Source organism: Equus quagga, chromosome 17 (assembly GCF_021613505.1).
Source record: "Equus quagga isolate Etosha38 chromosome 17, UCLA_HA_Equagga_1.0, whole genome shotgun sequence".
NCBI classification, from domain to species: Eukaryota; Metazoa; Chordata; class Mammalia; order Perissodactyla; family Equidae; genus Equus; species Equus quagga.
In genome coordinates this window covers 41,391,900-41,412,600 of record NC_060283.1, presented here as the reverse complement: position 1 = coordinate 41,412,600, position 20,701 = coordinate 41,391,900, and the positions used below count along the sequence as shown (strand labels likewise).

Genomic DNA, 20,701 nt, shown 5'->3' with positions numbered 1-20,701 from the left:
TGATCCTGGACTGGACACAGTCCTAATCTGAAAGTGGACTGGTGCCTCCTGTCCACCCCCACCTCCATTCCTTCCCAGTGATAAGAGAAAAGATGCTTGTTTGAACCAGCATGGCATCTGGGTCGTCCTTCTTTCGTGAACAGGAGTCCTTTGACTGGGTGGCTTGGGGGCAGGGGTGGGGCTGCTGTGCTCCAGTGATACCCGGGTGGCCATGTGGCTGGGGAGGAGGGCATGCTGGTTGGCCAAGTGATGACCCAGATGAACACCAAGGCAGTAAGGACCTCATGTTTCTTGCTTACCTCTTGGGAGTCTTTCCTTCTGTCTTTTTTTTGAACTTGACCAGTTATATTTTTTTCTCCTCTTTTCTAAAACAGAAAAAGAAGAAGTCGTCTCTATGGCTATAAATATTGATCTAGAAGCTTAAGTCAACATCTTTAAGTAAATTTTTTTCTGTCTTCCCAATACTTTGTGGAGGCCAGAAAACCATAAAATCTACGTGGAAAAAGTACTCCGCTTTACTCGGAAATAAAAAATGATTGAGAAAAGACGTAACAGAGATATACTTAATTATTAACATTTAAAATATGCCATTTTTCCAAAATAATAACCAGTTTTTCAAGACAACAAGACTATAAGAAAATATAGAGAAAGATTGTTATAAGCCACAAGTATAAACAATTTTTTTAGCCAAATGCACGGCTAGAAATCACAAAGGTAAAAGATGAAAAGTTTTGACTGTTTACAAAATTTAAAATGTCCGCACTTCCAAAAACATCATTCACAATATTAAAACAAGAAAATGGGGAAAAAATCCAATATATTTAACATTAGGGGATTAATATCCTTAGTAGATAAAGCAAAAGACGAACAGTACACCTGGAAAGTGGGCAAAAAATCATAAACAGAAAATGCTCAAAGAGAAAATGCAAATGATAAATTTATTTAAAAAATCATCTTTAGACCACTAATAATCAAAGTAATGCACTGTTTAGTTTAAGGATACCCAACCCTTTAAAGAGTTTTATCATGTCTAGTGTTGGTGAGCATGTAGGAAATGAGCACGCATGTACTGTTAAAAGGAACATTAAACAATTACATTTTCTGCAGAACAATTTGGTAACATATATAAAATTATACAGTAGGGTGCTATGTAGCTAAAAGAAAGGAAAATAGATAATATTAACATTAAGACGTGTGTTAAATTCACAATGAAAAAAGGTTTATAGAAGAGACTATATAGTATGAGTATATATATATATAGTATGAGTATATATATATAAATATACAATAAATATATAAATGATAAATGTATATGCATATTTGTAAGGTGTATAAATACAGTGGGGGCAGTTTAAATAGGAATTTAACTTTCTGATTAATAATTTTCTGTACTCTTTGCACTGTATCAGACAGGATAGGATAGGCTATACATTAACAAACAAAACCAAATCTTGGTGGCTTAATATACAACAGTGCGTTTCTTCATCACGCAGAGTCCTCTGCAGGACCTGCAGTCTCCAGGGCAGCTGTCCTCGGCGTGGCGGTGCTGAGATTCCCACTGCCTTAGCCTCTGGCATCTCCCTCTTCCACACACAGGAGAGTAAGGGATGCTGTGCAGTGGCTCTTAGGTGCTTTGACCCAGAAGTGAAACCCATTGCACCAGCTCATTGGCCAGAACAATGGCCATGGATCTGTCTCCTGCAAGGGGCTGGGAAACATAAGCTTTCCAAGTATCCAGGAAAAGCAGGGGAATTGGAAAGAGTGGAGAGCACCAGTAACGCCCACTACAATAGCGTGCAGAGCGAGTACTGCTGGTTATTCCCCTATCTCTTGTCTCTCTCTTTCCTTAGCAGTAAAACCCCTGATTTTGAGCTGCATACCTGTCCTTCTAGAACAAAGACTGCATTGCCCAGCCTCCTTTGCGGTCAGCTGAAGCCATGTAACTAGTCCTGGCAATGAAGTGGTAACAGAATTACTAAATGCAACCTGCAGATAGCATCCTACAATAGAGCAGGAGGTGTGCCCCTCCTTGACCTTGCCTCTTTCCCTGGAGGAATGCAGACTTGTTGACTGGACGTCAGTGAAGGGGATGCCACATGCTCAGGATGGTGGAGCAACAGGTGAAGATGAGCCTGGAATTTTATGGTGTATGCAAGCCCCTGACCATCTATCTCCATAGAGGAGAAGGAAAGAGGCTCTCTTATGTTAGCTACTATTTTTGGGGGCGTGGCAGGAGCAAGCAAATCATAATGGCTGCCACAAGTATGGAAAATTTTCTATGCTGAAAAAAAGTGAAATCACTGTTTTAAGAAGCTCTAGTCTTTTGCTGGCTTGGATGTCTTTTGTAGCCCAAAGAGCATAATAACCACTAGGAGTAACACCAAATCCACTCTAACAGAGACCAAATATGTCTTTACACTTACGCTTTTTCCCGGGAGATATTCCCAAAGACTGTTTACTTCCATTATCCATGGGATCTAGAAAGTAATGAGAAAGAAAGCAATTCTGAAATAAGCAAGATTTACATTTTGTGACCACACTCAGACAGTAATGAGTTGGCAAAGCTTTGACAGTATTATTTCTGAGTCCCTTCCTTTCTGATGGGAACGATAGCTTCTGAAGAGAATTCCAGGGACCAAGATGCTAGTCCTGTGCCAGCCAACCTTTATCCAAGGGATCTTGGGAAAACCCATTGACCCTTTACGTGTCTCAGTGTTCTCATTTGTAAAATTGAATAAATTACTCAACCTTCTCCAAGGGCTGCTATAAAAATAAATAGAATTTATCCATGAGAAAATTTGAAATATTCCTATAAAAGTGAGTACAATGTAGGAGAAACTTAAAAAATAATAATTTCTATTTTAAGGTGGTCAAATTTAACCCATTGTTTCTTACAATAATTTGATACTTGTCATTTGAGAGTCACATTTGTCATGTGAGAGTTCTGTGAATTTGTAACACAGTGACCAAATCACGAACAGACAGAAGGATTCAGCTTTGCCCCCTCCAAGGGTAGTGGTAGCAATGTGCATAACAGTAGCAATGGTCAGAAGTGAGTTAACATGCACCGTTTTAGCCAGGCATGCCCACAACAACACTGTCAGTTACGGGTGCTCAGTCATACTATTCTATTTGTGATTAAGGTGATCTGTTTTCTTCCTTTCCCAGAAAGGTCATGTGAGAAAAATGGAATTTTGAGCCTTAGGAAAAAACTTGATCCATGGCTGGGCACTTTCAATAGAGCACCATGAATACACATAGAGCAGGAACTCTCAGCAGTGGTGATGTTGCCCAAAAATTGGCTCCTGGGGGAAAAAAATCTTACTCTTCTTATGTATAAAGCACAAGTAAATATATGCAGTCCATAAATTGATATATAATGTATTTGAGATATTAAAATATCATATGGAGGGGTTTGTGATTGGAAAAAATCCTGAAGTGGACTCCTTAAGGAAGTGATAATGAAAAAAAGGTTAAGAAACTCTGGTTTAGAGTAAAACAGCTCTGAATTTGGGCTCCTGATGACCACACTCTGAGACTTGCAATCCCTTATCTGTACCGTGCATGATTCCTGGTGGTGTGCTAGGTGGCTCCTGGGGTCTCCTTCCTTCATTCACTTCTGAAGCGTCATCACTGACCTCTGAAAAAAGAAACAGCATTCCTCTTAAATCTCAGAAAATGCCTTCTGGAAAGCTCCATGGGGAATCTCCCAGAGATCTCAGAAGGCCGTTGCACACTCTGGAGCCAAAGGCTGGAGGCTCCAGGTCATGCCTGAGCCTCCATGATGCCCTCCTGAGAATGCATCTACCTCTGGGTCTGTCTGCCACTTAGGGGAGGAGCAGAGCAAGGCTGGTCGGCAGTTCCCCTACTAAGGGAGATGTCTAGTGGGAGGCAGTCATCTGAGCTGCTGGACCAGAGGCTCACAGTGAAGTCGTGAACCTCTGGGGGGTGGGGGTCCCTGAAACCCTTTTAATAGATCTTCAAAGTCAAAACTGTGTTCAGTAAAAGATATTATTTGTCCTTTTCACTATGTCAACCTTTGAACACATGGAGCAAGACCCATGGCAGGTAAAACTGCTGGTGCCCTAGTACAAATCAAAGCAGTGTCCCTGAACCTGTCATTGCATTCTTCATCATCACTTACTCACCATTAAAAAAAAAGCTAGTTTCGCTTAAGAATGTCCTTGATGACTAGTAAAAATTATTAATTTTATTAAATTTCTACCCTTGAGTGCACATCTTTTTAACAGTCTTTGTGAAAAACTGGAGAGTACATATGAAGCCGTTGGCTGCATCTCGAAGTTCATGGTTGTCTCAAGGAAAATACTTGTGTGATTGTTTGAGTTGTAACTCACTGTATTATTCAGTGAAGGAATATTTTCCAAATGTCCATGATATTATAAAATCTTACATGAGTAGATCTATTCAAAATGTAAAGTAGCATAATGCATTTTATTGTAACAAAGTATGAAAAATTCATAGATATGGTTTCAGATTCTATCTTACAACCAACCTTTCAGAAACTAGCCCTTGCAGAGTTCGGGTGTAGTAGCAAAGACGAATATTCACCCACATCTCAAAATACTGTTGAAATACTCCACCCTTTTAAACTATAGATCCAGTTGTCTTTGCATAAGCTAGACATTGAAGAGATTTGCAAAAATGTAGTGATGCTACTCTTCTCACTAATTTTTTAAAATTTGGAAAAGATACTTATTTTTCATAAAAGTATGCTGTTTATGTTAATAGTAATCAGTTTACTACTGACACTTCTACTGGAATGAATAGACAAATATTTTTAAACAATTAGTTTTAATCTCTAAGAAGGTATATATGGCCACATATAAACAACATAATTTTTAAGAGTGTGAAGGAGTCCTGAGACCGAAAATTTAAGAGCTGCTGCCCAGGTCACAGCTGAGGTCAGCTGGACCCTGAGAACACAGCTGCTTCTGCACAAAAACACCTCAGATGCAACAGATCCTTTTTCCCTCTGTCCCTCTTGTTAAACCTCACTGTTTTTCTCGGCACTTCTCCCTCCTCCTAGTATTAACTTTACAAGTCCACCTAACCCAGTGCCTGCTCCATGACAGACCCTCCCACAGTGAGAATTCAAATAGAAGATTCCATCACCAGCCTCACCCTCTGGTCCAGATGTTTGGGCACATCCAGTCCTGGCTTTTTGGACCCTTGTCGTGACCTTTGAGTTCCTGGTTGTGTCATCCTTCTTTTGAGTTGCCTGATCCACCACTTGGAGCTTCTCTTGGATTTCATCCCCAGGTGAGACTGTCCCTGGGCCAAATAGTGATTCATAAATAGCTTTGACTGGGGTCCCCAGTGGACCTCCTCCTCCCCATATTAGTGCCCTCCCTTCTCCTGGTCCCGGTCTCCACACTTTGAGATCTCTGTACCCCTGTGCCCTGCTTTTCTCCTGCTGTTTCTCTCTGATTACATGTTTCTTCTTGTGGGCACCTTTCGTTTTCCTTCAAACTCACCATCTGACCTCACCCTCTGTACAACCTGTTGGAAGCAACCAGATAAATCTGGGGGAATCTCCAAGCCACAGGGCTTATTTCTTGATTCCTGTCTATGTGACCCCAGCCACCAGGAGGTGGCCAAATGGAGTAGAAATGGCCATGTGGTCTGTTTCCGTAGAGTAGGGACCTTATAAAGTATCTCTCCAGGTTCCCTCAGGGCCTAAGTGTGATACAGGAGCGATCCAAGGGTCCCTACCTGCCTCCCGTGGGGAAAGTACAAGGTATTGAAGAATTAAGAGGCAAGGGCCCTGGGATTGGGGGTGAGGTTGACACTAAGAGCATTTGCAATGCCGGTGGAGGGTGCCCAGTGAGTCTGCTTCATCGTGGAAGGAGGAGATCACAATTTTCACCGGCTGTGGACCTTAGGAGCTGATCCCCATAGGATGACCGTTGTCCAGTGAGCAAGGATATCTCTAGGACACCAGGGAGGACATACACGCAGCACAGCCATGCCCCTTCATGGCAGGTGAATGCCTGAGCTTCTCTCTACTCCCATGAATCACTTCCAGAGGAGGCAGGAGCTAAATGTTGGGAGGAGGTACCCAGAAGCGGCAGGGAGTTTAATCACGGAAATTACTGAATATTTACATAAAAGAGAATGAGACAAACTAAAAGAGCCTGAAAGTTGCCTTTAATTGGCACGTTTAATCTTGTTCCTGAATCATGAAAGTTTCAGAGAAAATGAGAACTCCTACAGAAAATAAAGAATACCTCTTTTTTTTTTTTTTGCGTACAAAAAGTGTGGTATGTATATTTTCAGCATGACAAGTCGGTGTTCTTTTTTCCTTCAAATTTTGTCTCTCTTTCTAGTTGTTTTCAGCATTTTTAATAAAGGTGATTAATTAAATGTAAAATAATGTGACTGTTAAAAATATCCCTGTAAAAATTTTCATTTAAATACAATAGGAAGAAAGACAAATCTGGAAGGGCCTGGCATCTCCTACTCCTCTTGGTCACTTAGTGGAAGGAAGTCTCAGCAGAGCGGAGCTACACCAACAGAGCAGGCTGGTACCAACCCCAGAACCCCGGGGGCTCCCCCTTTCTAACAAGATCATTTATCTGACAGGGAGCATCTGCTGTTGCACAGTCACATGAATGTTCCTGCCCCCAGACCTATAAACGTGTAGAGCATTATGGGAGTGAGTGTCTCAGTACCAGGATGCTGGCTGTAGGGCAGACAGATCATCTATGCCTGCTCTAAGCTTAGAGTAATAAGAATTTGGAGGATGGTGTGGATTCTACTTCTCTGCTGTGAGATTCTCCTCCAATAATCCTTAGTTTATGTTGGCACCACGTGGTGCAAGTGGTATCTGTGACTCCTTTGCATAACACAATAATAAATTCATAAACTTTCATTTTTTTTTTACTCAAGAAATAACTAATACCTCGTTTGTGCCTGGAGATTATCATCCAGCCAAGAAGAGACACATTGTGTAAGTAATAACAATAGAGAATGTGGAATCTTCCAAAAGGGTCAGTTCTGGGGGCTACAGAAACACACAGTGGGACCGACTTAGCTAATTGAAGGGTCAGGGGATGTCTTTTGAAGTAGACATTTAAGCCAACATCAGTGATGAATAGGAGATAGCCAAACATTTATGGGAAGTAGTGTAGGGTAAGACTGTTGCATTCAAAGAGAACAGCACATGCCAAGGATCAAAGGGAGAGAAATGAAATGAGAGGAATGGAAGTTTAGTGTGCTTGGCTGGAGGTTTGGGTGGAAAGAAGACAGAATTGGAGGGAAAGGGAAGGATTGGATTGGAGAGAGCTTTGACAATCACATGAAGAACTATGAACGTTATTCTGAGAGCCATAGGAGGCCATGTACAAGTTTTAAGCATGGGAATGAAATCACTAGACTGTAGTGTAGGAAGGAGGAGATAGAATCAACAGAACTTTGTCAATATTCTGAGGTAGGTTATCAGGTAGGCAAGGATGACTTAGTTTTTGGCTTGGCAACTGGGTAACTCATTTCAAGTTCAATAAACTCCAAATTCCTGCCAAGAGCCTGGGGGCCTTACATGTTCTGGCCCTCTCTACCATCTCACCTTCTCCTTGCTTCATCATCACCGAACAACACCAGCCTTTCCCCTCAGCCTCAGTTCCTTCACACTGGTGAGTCCCTCTGCCTGGATCATCCAATCTGAAGGGACCTTCACTCCAAAGTGCAAATCACTATTGTAATCCTATCCTTTATTTTCTTTCATCTTCTCATCACTGTCTGAAATTGTTTATGTGGTTTCTGGTTTATTTTCTTTCTCTTCCTCAAACAGGATGTAAACTCTAGGAGCTTTCTTCTTTCTTTTTTTGCTTGATATCTTGCTTTCTCTCCTTTTAAAAAACTCTATTGGGGGCAGTTCCCATGGTCGAGTGGTTAAGTTCTCGTGTTCCACTTTGGCGGCCCAGGGTTTGCCAGTTAGGGTCCTGGGTGTGGACCTAGCACCACTCAACAAGCCATGCTGAGGTGGCATCCCACATAGAAGAACAAGAAGGACAAACAACTAGGATATAAAACTACGTCCTGGGGCTTTGGGGAGAGAAAAAAAAGAGAAAGATTGGCAATAGATGTTAACTCAGGGCCAATCTTCCTCACCACCACCACCAACAAAAAAACCACCTCTATTGTTAGCTCTCAGAATGGATATACACAGAATTAGTGTTCTCTGCATGTTTGTTGAGCAAAGATCTGAAGACTAGAAGACTAGGTTTTAGGGGAAGAAGATGAATCAATTTTGGACATATTTAGATCAGAGTGTCTATAGGAGACTTGCAACAAAGATGACCAGTAAGCAGTTGGCTGTATGTTTCTTAAAGACAAATCTGAGTTGGAGGTGTAGATTTGGGAGTCATCAGCATAGAGGTGGTGATTGAAGTCTTGAGAGTGGTTGACAAAGCTCATGGAGTGTGAGTTGAATAACGTGAGTAGTTTATACTAAACCAAGAAGGAACGTAGAGAACACACACAATGTGGCAACAGGCCATTGACTTAAATGTGGAATGAGGGAGAGAGCAGCTTGTCTTTCCTCCTTACCCAGGAAGACCACTTACCTTTGGGTAAAAGGCAGAAAACTAAAATATTTTTATGAAATACCTTAAAAGGTACTGTTGGTACAAGGCACCAACTCTGTGATTTTGGGTGCTGGAATCATGATAAGGGTAAACCAAGACAGGGAAAAGGAGCTTTATGCCATTGACTTGGGCCGCCACCTGTTGCTCCGTGTCCTTTTAGCTATAATGTCTATGTATGCTATCACCTCCCTTTCATTATTCAACCCACTGCAGCTGGCTTCTTCCTCCATTACCACTAAAAGTGCCCTTGAGTTTTCCAGTGACACCTTGTGGCCAAACCCAAGGTCCTCTTCTTTGAATTTTGTCTTGATTTACAGATGTGCTGTCTCCTGGCGCACCTCCCTCCTCACTGGTCTCTTCCTCTCAGTCTGCTTTGCTGGATTCCTCTTCTAATGGGATTTCTGAGAGCAGGGCTACATCCTGGGTTCTCTTCTCTCTCCCCATGGATCTGGATACCTTCATTTTGCTGATGACTCTTATGTTTCTATCTTTGGACCAAATTTTTTATTGAGTGCCAGATTGGCATATTGTGGGGAAAATTAAACTTCCCTAAATCCTCAGTGCTTCTGTAAAAAGCCCTAGCCTTCTGAGATACAGAAATGTGTACAGAATAAAGATAGGGGATGTTTGCTTTCACTTTCCTTAGAAACATTTTACTTTTCACATACCGTGAGAATTAGATCTGTAGCTATTTGTCTAGTTAATTGCTCTGAGCTAAAAGGATAACAAAACTTCTCCTCTCCTGAGATTGCCAAAAGGTTACAGCCAGGGCTAGGTTCCTGGGTTAAGACCCAAAGTGTAAGGAATATTGGAGCTTTCTCTCCTTAGGTAATTACATGTCAAAAGGAATGAAGCCCAGAACTTGGAGACATCTCTGTAAAAGCCTGAGACACCAGGGGTTTCTCTGGCTCTTGGAAAGCTGCATTTAAATTCCAAAAGATTAGGGTGAGAACCTAGGATCTTTTCAATCCTATATCAAAGCAGCACACTTATTTAAAAATTTTAATCCTTTCAGGAGGGGAGGAGGATGGCTGTCCTTGTTCTGTATATAAACAGAAAATCCATCATTCTCCATTCCTTGTCTATGGGCTGTAATCTGCCCCTCACTAGAGAGATTCCATCAGCTCTCTTCTCGTTGCCTACTGGTCTGTGTGTAGGGGATAGATGCTGCAATGTTACTCTGGCTATTAAGCTGATTGTGAATATCAACAAAGAATTCTTTTCTCTGACCCAGGTGCCTCGTGTTTCTACAGTAGTCATATATATAAAGAACATGACAATGCAAGTAGGGTAACATCTCAGGCCCTCCACAGTTCTTGGCAAAGCACATACCTGGCACAACAGCATAGATGGCTAGCACAAATCCTGAGACGGACAGGTCAAAAGTGGAATTCTAGAGTTTCCTCCCAAATATATTTGTATCCCACTCAGCAATGGGCACCACCATTCACCCAGCCATTCAAGCCAGAAATTGAAGAGCAAGCCTTGATTTCTCCCTCTCTCATCCTCAGCTTCCAACTTATCAAGTCCTGTCAACTCTACCTCCAAACTGATCTTGGGTTGGCTCTCTTCTCTCTATCTCCACGGCCAGATCTGACTCCAGGTTAGTATTAGCTGTCATGGCATCTGCCCCCCAAATGGTTTCCTCGCTTCCCTTCTTTTCTATTTCCAACTTGTTCTTTACACTGCACCAAAATTTGTCTTGTCAAGTTTAAAACTGGATCATGCCACTTCACTGATTAGATCTCTTCAATGGCTCCCCATTGCATTTAGAATAAAATTCAGCTCCCCACACTGACCTACACGCATGAGAAGTCTCCAGTCTCCTCTTGTAGTCTCGTCTTACCTTTCGGGAGGCTTTTTTTCTGATATCTCTTCTTTGGAATTGACCACACATTTCTTTTTCTTTTCTTTCCTAAAAAGAAAGGATACAGATCATCTTTTATAGCTACAAGCATAGATCTGCCAAACTTATATGTCAACAATTTTCGGTTTTTACTTTTGGTCTTCAAACCATAGTGGCTAGGAAGTCATTGGTGACCTTAGGTGATGCTGCTTCATGGTGTAATGAGGGGAGAAGAAATTCTAAAGTGGCAGAGGAGAGAGACATGAGGAAATGGAGACATTGCGTTTAGGTAACTCATTTCTAGAAGTTTGGTTGTGAAATGGAAGGGAGAACTATGGAGGCAGTTGAAGAGAGATGAGGATCAAGATAAAGTCCCTTTTATGAGCTATAATGGGCTTAGGCATTGGCTGAATGCAGATCTTTGTGAGAGGAAGATGTTGAATTCTCGAGAGAGAGAAGGGATCATGGATACTATCAGGTAGAAGTAGAAGGATTGCCTTGGAGAGAAGGACAGTACTGGAGGGGAGGGGACAGGTGCAGTTAGGGCTTGTAGGGTTGGGAGCAGCAAGTGATTCCCATTTGATGTCTTCCTATGAAGTAGGAGGAAAAGTCATCTCTTGAGGAAAAAAGAGGTGGTGAGGGGTTCAGAGGTTTGAAAAAAAGAGCTCAGGGTCTGAAAGTATCATTGCACTTCGTGGAATTGTCACACACGTGGAAGGATCATTTTCGCTGGAATCATGAAGACACAGTGGGTTCACTCTGCCCTACTATGCGACTCTCCCCAGCAGTGCCTGCTCTCAGATACAGTGTGCAGAAAGTAGATAATAGATTCTTCCACACTTGCCAGAGAGTTATAGGAAAAGACAGAAAGGCAAGGCAGCTTAAGATATTGGCAATGGGTTACTAAAACGCTGGATCTTGGACTCTAAGCTGGTAAGAAGGGGCGTGAAGAAAGGCAGATGATGGATTGGAAAAGGGAAAGGCCAGTGGTCATCTAAGTGAGGTTAATGGACAGCTACAGAGGGAATAAATTATAAGGAAGAGATCAGGCGCGGATATTTTTAAATTAATTTTTTAAGATTGGGCTGAGGAGGAGATATCAGAAGTTGAACGATAGCTGCAGAAGAAGCAAGCTTCAAGGACAGGTGTGAAAAAAATGAATTGTTAAATTAATTATTGGGGAGTTGAGCCAGGGTTGAATGAAGAAAGGGCCTGTGGATTGCATTTGGGCACAGAGGCCAAGAATGGGTGGAGGAAGGAGTCATTGGAATGAGATTTGAGAGGTCAGGGTATTGGATGGGCCTGTTACCCACGTATACCTCGAAGGTGTCCAGGAAGATGGCAGGACTTGAAGTGACAGAAAAACTCTAAGTGAGCCTTGAGGTCTGCTGGGGCATGGAGGGGAACAACAGATGATAGTGATGAAGAGGGAGTGAGTGTTTCACTTGAATGGTTAAGCCTCAAAGGAGAGGATCAGGGAGCAAGCGGCTGGCTGGGGGCAGTGGGTAACAAGGGGTGGACATCCAACCTACCTTCTACCATGAGGAGACTGATAGCAGAGAATATGCAGCCTTGTCTTAAGAGGAAGCAGAGTCCTCTCTGGGAAACAACTTTCAGTTAAAGAGGGAGGAGCAACTAACCCTCCAAGAAGTTGTGGCTATAGGAGACTTTGATGATTTCTGAACAGGCAGTTCCAATGAGTGCATATTTCAATGGTCCTAAATGCCTTCCCACTTCCCTATAATTTTCATGAAGGCCTTAGAGGAAGATGCAATGAATCGGCATTGCAGAAACAAACTGTACGGGCGTCTTGACAATAATCACATAATGGGTACATATGACAAGATATAATCGGAAGAACAGAATGCAGCTCCAAATTCACCCTCCAGACATCTCCAGGACAAAGGCAATCATTACCTTTCTTTGTGGGAGGTGTGCTGGATGCCTCCTGGGGCTCTTCTGCATCATTTGGTTCAGGAGAATCATCTTGTATCACTGACAGAAGAAATAGAATTCATTTCAGAGCTCAGACAGGGCTGGAGAGAAAGTGCCAAGGGAGATCAATGGGAGACCCAGGAGGGTGATGAGTGTGTGTAGACAGGGCTGGGAACCTGCCAGCTTGCAGGGTTGCCTTGATTTGACCAACTTGTGTCATCGTGACCTGTGTGACCATCACAGTGAAACAGGGAACAATTGCTCCACACAGAAGGCTCAGTTTGGCCCATTTAGAGAGATTCCTCTTACTCAATGGAAGAGAAGTACAAGGGCTGTCAGCAGCCTTCACTCAGGGAATGAAGCTGAGAGCAGTGTGTGTTGTGACCTTTAATTCTGATGGCCACAATGAAGGGAATGTCTCTGCCACATGAAAAATACATGCTATTGCCTAGATGTCTGTGAATGGATATTTGCTGTATCTGTGATTATTTAATCTTGAGAAAGAGTGAAGGAGGCTACGTGCCTTACATGTTTGCATGTACAAAGACTGATGAAGAAAGCAGGAGCTAGCCTGTAGTTGCTAGCAAGTGTTAACAGCAAAGGTAGACAAAGTTCGGCTAGTTTTTGCTGCACTAAGAAAGTCAGAAGGACTTGAAGCCATAACAAATAAAGGCCATCTCACAAAAGGCTGTCACCTTCTTGTTTACACAATGCTGTGAGATCTGTTTCAAATTCTGGCCTGCTTAGGAACAGGTCCCTGAGACAGGTAGCAAGCAGTCATTACACCTTTTAAATCATTTGTCGCATTTCAAATTACTTAAATAATATCTACTGATAAAAATCCAAACCATTTAGGGGCTGGCCTGGTGGTGTAGTAGTTATGCTTGTGCACTCTGCTTCGGCAGCCCAGGGTCCACAGGTTTGGATCCTAGGCATGGACCTAAGCACTGTTCATCAAGCCACGCTGTGGCAGCATCCCACGTAAAAAATAGAAGAAGATTGGCACAGATGTTTGCTCAGCAACAATCTCCCTCAAGCAAAAAGAGGAGGATTGCCAACAGATGTTAGCTCAGAGCCAATCTTCCTCGCACACACACACACACAAAATCCAAACAACTTAGAAATGACGAGAGATGAAATTTCCCCACAGTCAGGGTGGGGGCTGGGAAGGAGGACCATCCATGTCAGGGGCAACAATTCAGTGCGAGGGCGACACCATGTTTTTGTTTGCTTTGCATTTTGATGGAGCAGTTTTGAGCTTTATCTTATTGAAGTGGCCTCCAAGAATGGCTGAGTCAAACAGTCCTGCCCTGACTCGATCCCTCGTCCTTTCCTCGACATCCTCCTGGCAGATGAATGTTCTCCCTTTGCAGACCCTGTAGTTGTGTTTGGAGTCCAAGTCCAGTGGATACTAGTGGGGCTCCCATCCCTTATCATCGGTGCTTCCCTCTCAGTCTACTTTTCCCGGACTCATCTCCCTTACCCTTCCTTGTGACTCTGTCTCCACTCAAGAATTCAGGTTTCCTGCTTGTCTAAGCTCTCGAGGACTAGGTGAGCAGCCAGAAGCTGGGCAAAGATGGCAATAGAGAGCAGAGAGCACTGTTCCTAGAAGGTCAGCATGGCTTCTGCTCTTGGAAGACACAAAAACTAAGGCGAACTTAACTCATCCAAATCACGTTTACCTTGCACTGGGCCTGAGGGAGCACAGGGCATTTCTTGAGTGTCTTCTTTGACTTTTATTTGGGGTTTCAGGTTGTCACTGGATGCTGAGCAGAGGAAGAAAGGAAATGTCAGATCCCAGGACCAGCAAGGAGGGACCAGAGGTAGAAGGAATGAGAACAATCTATTCCAGCCAGTAAAAATGATGGGGCCAACTGAACACCAAGGCCTGGTAAGGGTGGGAGAGAGTGGGAGAGTAAACAATCATTTCCTTTCAATTAGCTACTTATTAATTTAACAATGGTACTTATTTTTTTCTTTTGAAAATCTGGAAGATGGAATCTTCCATTGTTATTGGCTTCATGATTATGTTAATCTTATTTGGATGGTATGTATTAGAGGAGTGGAGGAAACATTTGGACCAAATAGGGCCCTTTAGTCTCAGTATTGAAGAGCTCAGAATCCATGATACCATTTTTGACAGCACCCAATAATCTTCCACTGTCATATTTAATGTAATCATAGTCTTTTATAATGATGGTTTGGGGGAGCTAAGGGACACAGTTTTAGAAGCTAAATCAGGTCCAGCAGACCTTTAAATATTTATCATCTTTTCTAATAATTTCAATAACATTATTCTTAGAATCCAAACCATATAAAAATGAATATGGGAGAAACTGAAAGGCCCCATAATCAGAGGGTGAGCAATCGGGTAAGGGTCACGATGAATGTATTGCAAAGTTACTTGCCAATTCAGAGCAGTGTGTTTGGTTGGACATGGCTGTTGGACATCCCAGCATCAGACTGGCTGTGGTGGTATCCTTGACAAGCAGTCCTGTGCCCAGTCAGTGCATCAGTCCTCTTCTGTTTCTTTCTTTTTTTTTTATCATACCCGGTTCTTTCTCCCAGGGTTCCTACCACAAGCCTCTAGGTTTGTGGGTGTGTGTTTTCCCTTCATGACCACCTCGAGCTAAACTAAGTCAGCCCCAAGCAACATCACCTTGCACAGTGGCAGGGGGAGTGCCAGGCATCTTGTGTGATTCTTCTTCATCATTTATGTGGGATGTTAGATTGTCATTGTTCATTGAAGAGAGGAATAAAAATCATTACAGGTTACAGGGACAGGGCACCAGGGAGAGGAGTGAATACTAAGAATGCCTGGGGCAGACAGAGCACCAAAACCCAAGGGCAGAGAGTACGGCTGTTCCAGGGGTGGGAAGCAGATGTTCTGGGCTCTAGGCCTACCCAGGCCCCTGGCAGTGCCTGTAATCCATCTTGGACAGGGCTGTGAATGGCAGGTGGGTGCATGGGAAGGACCAGATCAACAAAAAGATGGGACCCTGTGGTTCTAGACATGGTCCCAGGCACTCTAGGTGGGAGATGCACAGGTGTTGGACACGGTCTGTTTCTTACCTGGAGTGATCCTTTCTTCTTGGGCGACTTTTGGGAGAGCCACAGCAGGGCCAGAAGGGCTGGGTGGCTCATCCGGAATCTCAACACTGTGTTGTGTGGATGCTCCAGGCTCACTGACTCTGGGCACACAGGGTGGGCCTTTCGGTGGAGGGTGTTGAGTTGGGGGCAGCGGCAGCAGGGCCTTGTGGGAGCTCCTTTCTGCTGGGTTGGCTGGGACTTCCAGGAGGATGGGCGTGGTTCTGCTCCCTCCTCCATAGGAAGTGACAACTGGGATTGGCAAAGGAGCACACATCAACACCCTGGAGACTCAGAATTATTTGGGGAAGGGGTTTGGCGTCTTTACTAAGCATGACTTCCAATAGGCCAGGGCATAGAGTTATTTGTTGTCCCCCGGGTGCATAGATCCAATTCATCATCATCATTGTCCATTTGTGGCCTCCTTCTATTTTATGTATTTGATTTGGGCATCCAGTGCTATAGTAACGGCGTCTAATCTTGATCTAATACCAAAGTGGTTTTATATACAAAGTTGAGTTTGACTCTGTACCTAGGGATTTAATTTTCTTTAATTTTGGTTTCAGAATTTAGCCAATTATGTACAATGTTATAATTTTAACAGATGCCCCTGTTTAATAAATAAATATATGTATCACACCTTCCTGGAGCAAATAAGATAAATATAAACCCCTTAGCATGCTGTATTAGGACATTAACATTCTGGTTTCTGTTCATCTCTGCAGTCAGACTCCATGCCTCCAAGCCTTGCACCTTATGATCAGGCCACACCAAACTTTCCTCCCATCCCCAATCCCCAGGCCTTTGGCTTTCTGTATGCTGTTCCCCTGCATGGCCAGTGCTGGGCTTCTCTTATGATACTTCTCCATCATTTATTTCAGAAGTAAAATGGTCTCAATCAGTGAACAGAAAAAGGAAGGTAAGTTGGATTTTGGAGAGGAAGCCAGAACAAAATCACAGAGTTGCAGATCTGGAAAGATGCTTGAGCTCAGCCAGGCCAGAAGGGTACATCAGAGTGTGGTTCCTCTGGCTCTCAGACTTGCTTAGCTCTGCCTTTGAGAACACATTTCTCCCAGCACTGTCCCAAATGCTGCCAGGAGCATGGGCCCACATGCAGCTGTGCCTGCCTGGAGGAGGACTTTACTCTTTGGCTGCCCCTTTAGCTCAAGGAATCATTTCTTCCTTTTGGGAGGAGCCTCTTGATGGTAAAGTGTCAGAAAGCAGATGAAGAGCTGTCAACAGTGGTGACTACACTAATATAACATCTCAATCCAGTGCGATCTGCTCGTCCTCCCCCTGTGATTCTCAGATAACTGAACCATGTGCTTTGGCCAAAGTATTGTTCCTCAAACCTAAAATGATTTTAGTGCTGGTGTCTCATACCATTTTTGAAGCTCTCGAGAATTGTCTTCAGTTTGGGGTATTCACACAGGTTAATTCGGCTGAACAACATCTCCAGAAGTGACAGATTAAACGTCTTCTCCAATTTGGTGAGAATGTTGTACACCAGTCTAGATACAGGAACCTGATTGCTATGGGCTTCCAGAGATTCCTTAAAAAATGGAATGAAGGATTATTAGAAATGATTATAAAATGGAATGGAGGTTTATTAGACATTTTTGGTTTTCTAAGTTCTAAGAAGGCTGTTTTGCTCTTTTAAGAAGGAATTTGACATAAATTTATAGTCAACTTCTCTGATGTAGAGAAGTCTCAGTCCCACACATTTAATTTTGTAATTTCTCATATATTTGGATGGTTAGTCATAGGAATAAATAATTTAGCCTTCTTTAAAATAAGTCTGCTTTGTGAATCTTATTTTAGGTACATTTGAGGGAAGAGAGAAATTTTAATGAAGAAAAGGGGAGTCAGGGGCTGTGCTGTGTAATTAATTCTCTAAGGATCTGGGGTGGACTCCTCAGCAATGGACCTAATGGTTGGTCACAAGTGCCAATTCTGGTGATTGCTTGTTAGCCTCTGCTCTTTTTCTCTCTCTCAGACTTGAGATGACCTGAATGGGTTCCAGCCACAGAGAAATTATCCTAATAATTCCTCTTGATGAGAAGTTGGCCAGAAGAAGAAGCATGGCCAAAAGGAGAATTGATTGCAAAATACTTATTGAGTGCCTACAAGGCTCGTTGAGCTAGTCCTTGGGTACGTAGCAATAGATAAGATCAACATGGTGCTACCCATATTGGAGGAGGAGCATTGTCAGGTGGAGAAGATGGGCATTAAATAATAATCACTCAATTACCATTGAGAGAAGTGTTAGGAAGGGAAAGCACAGACTGCTATGAGAAAGAATATGAGGGGGTCTTAGTTAGACAAGTGGGTCAAGGAGGCCTCTCTGAGGATGACATCTGGGCTGTCATCTGAAGACAGGTTGGACTCAACCAGACCAAGACTCAGGGGAGATTGTTCTACCACTGTTACCCCTTCCCTTGGCCTGCGGCTCAGGAAATGCTTTAAAAAATCCAAATTATACGAAAAGAATATCATTTTTGTTCACATAGCCATATCTCCCAGTGCCTGCCTGGCTTCACATCAGAATGAACTGTGAGTGACAAGCTCTTAGGAATTGGGATGGTGCCCTTAGTGGGTTGAATGGTGCCCTTCCTCCCAAAGATATGTCCACTTGAAACCAATGAATGTGACACCATTTGGGAAAAAAGTCTTTGCAGGTACAACTAAGTTAAATATCTTGAGATGAGATCATCCTGGATTAGGTTGGGCCCTAAATCACAATGACAAGTGCCCTTAGAAAAGAAATGGGGAATATAGGAAAAAGAGAAGGCAATGTAGAGATGGAAACAGTGACTGAAGTGATGTTTCTATAAGCCAAGGATACCAAGGATTGCCAGCACCAGTAGGAGGTAGGGAAAAGTCAGGGAATTGATTCTCCCTCAGAGTTTCTAGAAGTAATCAACCTTACCAACACTTTGATTTTGGACTTTTGGCCCCCAGAACTGTGAGAGAATACATCTCTTTGGATTAAGCCACCTGGTTTGAGCCATCCTCTTTCTCTGATAATAAACATTTTGGGCTGGGCCTTCCAAACTCTAAAAGCCCTGGGGTTTGTGGGACTTCCATAACTGGGCATTCTTGATGGGAGCTAGGCCGCCATGGCAAAGCGATCAGCATGACTCACCCTGTACATTCTCTCGGTGATGAAGGAGCTGTCTCGGAGGCCTTCGAAGAAGGGAAATGTCTTATCTATGGCATAAGAAATCTGCAGCTTCTGACATATGAAGTGCTGGAGGAGAGCCTCTTCTAAGGCCCTAGTCATGGTGAACATCCTATGGAAGAGGCGTGAGAAGAAAAAGGAAGCAAAGACTCTGAGGAGCTTGGGGAGCTGCGCGTTGTGTTCACTGGGCATCCACAGACAAGCATTCTTGTCCCAAAGGCATCCCTGAACAGTCTGCAAAGCAATGTCTGCCTCAAAGACTCATGGATATAGGAAGCAATGACAACACCAGCAACAATGGAGGCTCAAAGAGACCGAAACTATGATGCAAAAATCCCAAGGGGGCTGCTGGTAAACATAAGGCAGATATTAAAAAGAGCTGATATTTATTGATTGCTTCCTGTGTGCCAGATGTTTTTTCTATGGGTTTACATGCAGTAACTTATTTGATCTTCACAAAACCCTTGAAAGATGGTACTATGATTGCTTGCATGTATGTTGTCAAGGACACTGAGACATAGACAGGTTTAATAAGTTGCACAACTTGGAAGTGGCAGAGGGGAACAAATTCTTACTTTGTGGTTCCAGGCTTACAGTCTGTGTAAGTAAGTGCTGTGGTCTGTGGCTATATTGAACTCAGGTAAACAAGCTTGCCTGGACTGCAGGTTAAGGCAGAAACTAGCATAGCTAGTGAAAAAGGGACCACCTAAAAACGGTAAAAAGATGGAAACCTGATAATACTTAGTAATTTTAATAAGCCACCTACAATTGTAAGTGAACATAAATGAGGCCATCTTGTCAGGCTACATGACCCTTTCCTAGTTAAAACCCTCCTAGCATGTAATCATTATAAATTACTACATGATTTCATGATTTTCACATACCCCTGCTGAGGTTCTGATAGCTTGGTTCTTAACAATCTTAACAAATTTCCTCAAGGAACAAGAAGGCCTCCAGGAAGAAGGGACACCTGTAGGATATTCATTTTCACTGACAGAAGAACAACGAGGAACCCCGGAGTGGGTCAGTTCTGAAGGCCGACATTTCTAAACCTCCTCCTTACTGCCCATTTCCCCTATATAACCGCCTCAAGATTCTGTAATTCTTGAAGACTTTTTTGAGACATTAGTCTGCCATCTTCTGGTTATGCTGTCTCATTGAATAAAGCTTCCTTTCTTCATCTCTAACTCATTGTGGTTAATTAGCTCAGATCTCGGCAAGCAGAGCGAGCTCATTGCTTGGTAACACCATCTTCGACACATAAATAGGCCAAACATAAATAAAGACAGCAAGAATGTGAAAGACATGATTGGCAAAGTTGACTTAACTGATTTATTTTATGTATCAATTTTATATTTCAGAAGAGACATGTGCTTTTTCTCATGCCCATGCAACATTCATAAAAATTGACCATTGATAGGCCATGAGAAAATATCAATATTGTAATAGGTAGGAAATTTACAGATGACATTCTTGGCAAATTGCCAAAAAAAGAAAGTGCTAACAAAAAATTCAATCACCTAGTGATTTTTTAACAAATAAAACAAACAGGGACCCCATTTTTCCAACTTCATTTTGTATCAAGGAGAAAATTGCACTGTAATTAATGAGGATTTCTAGGGGTTTCATCCCAGCGGCAGATTGAAAACCCCTGTCTCTCTCTCATCATTCCCAAATCCTTTAAGTTTGACAGAAAAAAATACATGTTGTAAAAAAGACTAATCCACAACAGTCTTGGAAAACAAGAAAAGATGCCATAGGGAGTCTATAGTCGTGAAGAAATCCTGGAAGATAGAGGACAGATGGGAGAGAAATAGAGCATCCATGATATGGACAGGGTAAGGACCGAGAAAGACATTGCAAAGATCAGCACAGAGCCAGAGAAAGCGAGAGTGAACACACGATAAGAAGAGGAAGGGGCCCTGGGGTTACATTTAGGATGATTAATTATACAACAGAATTCGGTGCAGAACATTCTCCAGGTTCCTCACTCTTCATCTGTTACCATTCCGAAGAATGAAAGTGAGGTACAGAGAGGTTAAGTAA

At 42.8% G+C, this 20,701-nt stretch overlaps 1 protein-coding gene across 1 annotated transcript in view; it reads right to left on the bottom strand.

The window, feature by feature from the left end:
- SP110 (SP110 nuclear body protein) overlaps positions 1 to 20,701 on the bottom strand; it is a 38,592-nt gene that overhangs the window by 16,858 nt on the left and 1,033 nt on the right. The window contains exons 2-11 of the mRNA XM_046643114.1: positions 18,620 to 18,767; positions 16,858 to 17,026; positions 15,460 to 15,726; positions 14,070 to 14,153; positions 12,370 to 12,447; positions 10,453 to 10,521; positions 5,143 to 5,292; positions 3,560 to 3,640; positions 2,424 to 2,477; positions 300 to 365 (exon numbers count right to left, since the gene is read on the bottom strand). Of these exons, the coding sequence (XP_046499070.1) occupies positions 300 to 365; positions 2,424 to 2,477; positions 3,560 to 3,640; positions 5,143 to 5,292; positions 10,453 to 10,521; positions 12,370 to 12,447; positions 14,070 to 14,153; positions 15,460 to 15,726; positions 16,858 to 17,026; positions 18,620 to 18,766 (1,165 nt within the window). The 5' untranslated portion in view covers position 18,767. The remainder of the gene's footprint in view (positions 1 to 299; positions 366 to 2,423; positions 2,478 to 3,559; positions 3,641 to 5,142; positions 5,293 to 10,452; positions 10,522 to 12,369; positions 12,448 to 14,069; positions 14,154 to 15,459; positions 15,727 to 16,857; positions 17,027 to 18,619; positions 18,768 to 20,701) is intronic.